Raw genomic sequence first — 7,379 nt, 5'->3', positions numbered from 1 at the left:
TGCCCAAGTAACTCAATCAGCTCATTTTGAATTCAAGGAGAAAAGTAGGGTGTTGTGGTTTTTTTTGCTTTAACGGACGCAATGTGTTCAGCCACTAAAGGATAATAATGGCTAATCAACTCAATTAAGCTCAGAAAAATGCCACTGTTTTGTTGACCAATGTCTTCTGTTGTTCCCCGAAGGGCAAGATTGTTCTTGGCACAGAAAAAAATTGCATCAACAATCACTTTTAAGATATCTCTCCGCTTTTTCATCTCTCCACTAATAACTCTCTACAGATCAGAATTCAGGGTCTTTCCTTCCTTGAGGTTTTTTTCAAGAGTTTTCCAATCAGAATAGCATCTTTGGTGTTCATTGTTGTTTTCATGCTCAGGAATTCTTGGGTTTAGTTTTTTCCAGTCACAAAACCCTTTAGAAATTTCAGAGAAATTGTTGGTTTTTGTTGTTAAAAATAACAAACAGCAAAAACAAAGTAAAGAATCTTTTTTATTGCTGTACTGCAGCCAAGTGCGAACAAATTTTTTACCATTGGGATGAATTTTTTCATACCATTTTGAGCTGAAGTGTCGCATTCTGTTGTCAAAATCACACAGCGTGTTTGGGAAAAATTCTCTTCTGTCTTGCTCTAGCCTATGCTCAATCAAAAAGCATCTTGTTTTGTCCGTTATTTTAGGCCATGTTGCTGGATCCCTATGTTGAAAAATTTCTTCCGAGGCCACTGGAATTTCTGAGATTTCTGAATGAAGTTCATCCTCGTCCATTTCAGCTGGGCCTGAAAGCTAGGTATTTTCATCTTCCCTGGTTAGTTCAGAATCAGTTGTGCAAAATTCTTCTCGACTTTGGCTGATGAAAATCTCCTCTTCAATTAATTCCAAATGATGATCTGAACTCAATTAAAGTCAATTATAGGATCTGTTGAATTGTCATTAATTTCAATACAAATATCCTCTGAAATAATTTGTTTCTCCACTGAGTTTGTTACCAACCACTTTTTGAAACAGTTTTGTAGTTTCTCGTCACTTTCTTGGCGCTGTTTTTTATTCTTCTTAAATTCTGCACCAGATAACTTTTGGGTTCGACTGATAATAGAATTATAATGCTCAAAAGTTATCAAAGGTATATTAGTGTTATAGGGCGCTTTTTTGTTTAGTATATGAGCTTTAATATTTAAGAGTTTGTGTCAAGAGGCGGAATTTTAATTAATTTTCTTATCAACAGCAGCGACGCCGTGAAAATTAGTTTCATAAACTGATTATTATTTTTTTAACTTATTAAAGTTTGCGCCCTCCCAATTTTGGCGCCTCAGGCCGCGGCCCGGCCGGCCCCACCCTTGTTACGGCTCTGGCAAGAATTATACAATCATCCAAGTTTATTGATGCGTATATACGAACTGTTTCTACGACTACTGAGCAGTCATTCTTATTTAATAAAAATGTCCAAAAGATAGTTAATTATTAACTTTACTAAGGACAAGTACTAAAACAATCCTGAGTAAAAGCAACTTTGTATGATAAAATTCGTCAATTACCAGGAAGTTAATTAAATCTGATTTATTTGTTTACTAGTGTATTTATTTATTAGTTTTTACTTGGAGTTGCAATATTTTTCATTTTAACCCGTATCTAAACTCAGTTTACAAAATTAATAGCAAAGTAAATCAAAACATATTTTTACACTAGATGAGACTTAATTCTGTTTAAACACAACTTTTGTTCATTTAAAATTCAAAGTTATCCCATCAAAATTTTAATCGCATAAACTTTATCAAAAGTTTATTTAATATTTTTATTTTATTATTATTTTTTTTACATCTTCGCTTCCAACAAGGCTGCAAGCAGCCACTAATTAAAGTTGGAAGTTACTGAAAGAGAAAAGATGAATATTGTAGAGCAAGATAACGATTGACGGACGATAAAAAAGATTGCAAATTATACGAATCAGGAAAGCAAGATGAAGAAAGCGAATTCCAAAGAACTGATGTTAGAGGAAAAAAACTAGACGAATAAGCGTTTTTGTAGCACTTAGGAACAGTCACAGAAAAAAGTTAAGACTTAATTGAATGACGAGTAACACGAAAATGAATTTTAGTAGATGGCACAAGAGACCCTAGCTCTTTAGAGCAGTGCCCATTATAGTATTTGTAGAAAAGAGAAAGAGATGCAACATTACGACGATGTGATAATGGTTGGAGGTTGGCTGCTAGAGCAAGTCCAACTATGTTTACAATGCGTTTTTGCACCTTGTCTAAAAGAGAAAGGACATCATTAGAAGATCCGCCCCAGATATGGCAACAGTATTCCATACAAGGTCGGATTTGAGATTTATAGAGATAGAGAATAGAATCCAAAGTAAGAAAGTGACGAGCTCGATAAAGAGATGCAACCTCAGCAGATGCTAATTTTGCAACTGATTTAATATATGATTTCCAAGAAAGATTGGAAGTAAGAGTTATTCCTAGCAGATGAAGAGTAGGTGACACATCGAGTACATCACCGTTCATAAATATAGGAAGATCTAAATTATTGCGATAACAATTGGCTGAAAAAAATTGAGTTTTATCTGAATTAAAGTTCACCAGCCACTGTGAGCCCCATGCTGTAGCAGAAGTGAGATCCTTATCAAGCTCAAATGCCCCCTCCAAGCGATCAGAGGGTGTTGGTTTTTTTCTTTTTTTTTAGTTTACAATTATTAATCGTAATATAACAATATAACAATACATAAACTTGGTATCTGAAAGAAGATCCAAAAGATCTTGTCGTCAGAACCATATAAAATATATCAAACGAGTATATATAATATAATAAAAATACAATTGATTTAATAATTATTAGCAATGCAGAATAAACAAAAATAGAAAATAATTTTACATTTCAAAAATATTTATATATATTGTCAGTAGAAAAAATAAAGTTTTTTAATTTAGTTTTAAAAACAGAAAACGAAATTGACAAATCAAAATTTGGAACAACAATTTTGTTCCATAAATACGGTGCTCGATAGTTTATGCAAAATTGATTAAACTTTGTTTGACAAAAGGGTTCAATTATTAAATTATTATTTCGTAAAGTATATTTGTTTATAGCTTTATGGGTAAAAAGATCTTTAAAAATGAACAATGGTTGTTCACTTTTACAACGAAACATAAAACATAAAATATTATAGACATTGAGTTCGTAAACGTTAAGTGCTTTAACGTTTTTAAACAAAATATTAGAATGAGAAAAACGATTTTCAAAACATATTAAACGCATTGCGTGTTTCTGACGATGGTAAAGATTTCGTAACTTACTTTAAGAGTACTTTTTGGTTTCTTATCACGACAAGAATAAATGGTAGTATCATCAGCAAACAATGCCACCTTAGATGTGAGAATATCTGGAAGATCGTTAATGTAAATTAAAAAGAGTATAGGGCCAAAGATAACACCTTGAGGAACCCCTGAAGTTACAGAATAAGAAGAGTGTTGTCCATCGAGGACAACTTTTATGCTACGATTGGAAAGGAAGGATTCAATGATCTTAAAGATGTTGCCGGATACACCATAAGAAGAAAGCTTATGGAGAAGACCAGTATGCCAAACTTTATCAAAAGCTTTTGAAATATCAAGAGCGATGGCCTTAACCTCTCCACCTTCATTTAATGCACGATAAAACCTGTCAGTTATTACTGTTAGCAAATCAGCTGTAGAACGAGAAGATCGAAATCCAAATTGATGGTCAGAAAGTAAGTTATTAGATTCAAGATGAGAAACTAAGTGTTTGGTAATTAAAGATTCAAAAACCTTGCTTATGATAGGAATAAGACGAATGGGACGGTAGTTAGACGAATCAGATCGCTCTCCAGAATTTTAGAAGATAGGGATTACAGATGCCGCTTTCCAGCAGGCTGGAAAACAAGACTCTGATAAGCACTTGTTGAATAGTTTTGAGAGTATAGACGATAACTCCGGAGAACACTTCTACAAGACAATAACAGGTATGTTGTCCGGGCCACAAGCTGTAGAAGAGTCTAGGCAGGAAATCACTTTAGATACAGATGCTGGAGTGATATGAATGTCAAGCAATGGATCAACCTGTTTGTTGGCAATTTTAGGTAGAACGCAACTAGTGGAATCAAGAGATGATATTGATGAAAAGTTTTTAGCAAACAATTCAGCTAAACCATACAAGAGAGGTGGAATTATAGATTTGCCCTTATTATTGATATTTTTAAAGATTCTCCCAAAGTCACGAGAGCCTAATTTAAGAGAGGAGATGCGAGATTTCATGAACTGAGAATAGTGGGTTTTGGCGTTAGACAAAAACCTTTTTACAATTGTTTCTAGCAGTAATAAACAGGCGTCTGTTTTCTGGAGAATTGTTTTGCTGATAAATATGGAAGAAAACGGTTTCGATTGACAATCGCAGCAGCACAGTGTGGAATCGTCAGTGGGAATAAAAGATTCCATTCCAGCCTGAATCCACGAAGTTATGTATGAAGCACATTTGTCGACAGGAAGATGAAAGATTTCTACCCAAGGGCTATCACGAAGAAAATCACGGAAAGAATCCCAGTCAGTTTTACTGTAGTTGTAAGAGGTTCGATAATAGGGGGATTCAGGTGATGAAGAAGTATGAGATATTAGTTTTAGAGAGATCAAACTGTGATCAGAAGCACCTGGAAGGGTGAATGTGGAGAAACTGAGCACTGACTAGGATCAGAAACAAGACACAAGTCGAGTAGAGAAGGTAAATGATTCGGGTTGTCTGGAAAGCGAGTTGGAAAGTTGACTATTTGAGTTAGGGATTGAGAATGGCAAAAGTTGTGGGCTTTAATGCCTGCAGAGTCACTGACACTAGAGCCAAGCCATTCAGAGTGGTGAGCATTAAAGTCACCGACAACAACTATATTAGCTGATGGATAAAGAGAGAAGACTTGGTCAATATGATCAGAAATAACGTCAAAAAGAGTGCAGTCTTGAGATGAAGGAGAGCGATATAGAACAAAGAGAAAGGCAATAGAGTGAAGTGATGCTAAACGAAAGCACATGAAAGAATAGTCAGTGGGATTCAAACCTAGTTTCACGACAAATCGGTGAATTCTTACGAACGTAAATGCCTAGGCCAAGCATGTGACTATTGGAGTCTTTACGAATTAGAGGAAGATAACCATCAACACTAAGATCACAAGATGAGACAGCCGAACTCAAATTAATCTCACAAAGAGCAAGTAGGTCTGGTGAACTTTGCAAGAGGTAAGACTCATCAGAAGAAAAGTTACTTCGAAGAACACGAATATTAGTGAATGATAGGTTTAGAGATCTTGGTGATGATGGTTTTTAGTGTTTTATAGTTTATGGTACTTTATTCAAATTTAAATTAGATTGAAGAACTTGACTCAAAGCATAGATAGTACTCAGAACACCGTTTAATAGCCCAAGCAATTGCCTCATTACTACTAATAAACCCTAAGCCGTAACAAAGGACTCCAAATGTGGCCTCCGCAATGCACACCAAAAGTACAAACAGGGACACCATCCATGCGCAACACGGCACTGTTAATACTTTGATATTTTTCAGCTGTTGATGGAATCAGCCTCTCTGAGAGCTACCACAGAGTTCGGGAAACCTGACTACCAGCCGGCCTCAGAACCATAAAACTGAGTTTTAGAGCTGTACCCTCATTAGGAGATAATAGAATAAGTTGCCTTGTCATAAAAAAAGAGACACAAGCAAAACCATTGCATTGAGTCAAGAAGATCCAGCATTCAACATCCTAAACTGGAAACAATGTATTACAAATACCTCTGCGCCAACCTAATAGATGAAGAAGGGGTGAGAGGTTGGTCAACAGATAGAATCTGTTTACTCCTTAAATATATAAAAAATAAAATACAGCTAAGTACCAATTTATAATTTATTTATGTAATAGTTTGGTTTGATTAGCTCAGACCGTAGTCAGGCACAAAATTAAATCCCATAGAAAAACCTTTAACAAAACATTAAGATAAGATGCTGACGCAAAAACAATTTGGAAAATTGCAATGATTTTCTTTTGAAAAGGTCTCCAGCTATTAAATGCAATAAACAACACTATTTATATTTTAAAGCGGTGGGAAGTGCCTTATCTCGTTTGGGTATAATTAATCTTTAGAGACTCTCATCGTAGTTAGAATTACGCGCGATTGTTTCGAGGTGCATCTAATTAAATTTACCGTGGCAGTTCTTGCAGTGTTCTGTGGCTCCGGAAGCATGCCAATTGCTTTTAATGCTGTCTACCAGATGCTCAATACTTCTTTGAATAACTTTTTTTTTGTTTTTCCTAATATGAACGCAATCGCATGAACACGTAAGCTTATACACAACCGACTTGCTTTATTACACAAAATTGTTTTCAAAGTTGGCGGTGTTATAAATATAACTCAAGAGGCGTATCTCTTGAGATCGTTCCTTAATTTTGATCATATTCTCGGGAGTCCTGTTATGTAACCATTTTCTGTTTTATTAGCAAGAATAAAGCGTAGTTGAGGAAGTTTTATAATAATTTAAAATGTTATAAACTGAAGTAATAAGGTCACAAAAAACAACAACACTGATTTGTATTTTATACTTATCTAACAACACTAATTTAACTAAAAATAACTAATAAGAACAATTGGCTTAACAAAAAAAATTAGTATTATGACATTCCTTACGACAAGGGAGAAAATTCAAAATAACCACGTTTGTAACGCTTTGAAAAATTTAAGCGTTAGAGGTGATTTTTGCGTAGTCTTAAGTTTTTAACACAAATGGAAATTTTAGCCTAGAGTTTAGATTTTAAGGGAAACTTACGTCATGGGTGGATGGGAGAATTTTCCAAAAATCCTGTTTACGTCTTATTAGGCGGAAGTAAGATTATAACTTTCGTATATTTATCCAATTTTAACGTGTTTAATTGTCTCTCTAGGGAATTTGGCTAGGGTTCGTCCACAATTACGTCACCTAATTTGTAACCGTTTTGATACCCTCCCCCTCTTTGTAATAGTAACTCTTTAGACACAAGTTTTCTGTAAATAGAGCTTTGCATACAGGTTCTTGATGAAAAAAGGCACAAATATTAGTCTTTTGTTAGTTATAACAAAATCATTAAAATGTTTAGTTAATTGTTAGAATAAATGAAATTACTAAAAAAATTAATAAAACTTATAGTGATAATAAAAATACCAGCATCTTTAGGTACAATTTTACATAATTTTCGATATTCAAGATACTTTGCCTGATAGTCCCCCTTAGTAGGAGTTGAACAAAACGTTACGCAAGCGCATTAAATGTTTGTGAAACCATTAAAACGTAAACCGTAGCCATCATGACCACTTAATATGGTAAAATTTATCGCAATGTGCGGACGGAAGAGCATTC

At 34.5% G+C, this 7,379-nt stretch overlaps 1 protein-coding gene across 1 annotated transcript; it reads right to left on the bottom strand.

Annotated features, from left to right (window-relative positions):
- Positions 1 to 272: 272 nt before the first annotated feature.
- On the bottom strand, positions 273 to 761 carry LOC136078748 (zinc finger MYM-type protein 5-like). The gene has a single exon (XM_065794546.1). The coding sequence runs from the start codon at positions 759 to 761 to the stop codon at positions 273 to 275; it is 489 nt and encodes a 162-aa protein (XP_065650618.1).
- Positions 762 to 7,379: the final 6,618 nt, after the last annotated feature.

The sequence above is a fragment of the Hydra vulgaris genome, chromosome 03, assembly GCF_038396675.1.
Source record: "Hydra vulgaris chromosome 03, alternate assembly HydraT2T_AEP".
Lineage (NCBI taxonomy): Eukaryota > Metazoa > Cnidaria > Hydrozoa > Anthoathecata > Hydridae > Hydra > Hydra vulgaris.
This window is presented reverse-complemented; position numbering and strand designations above follow the sequence as displayed.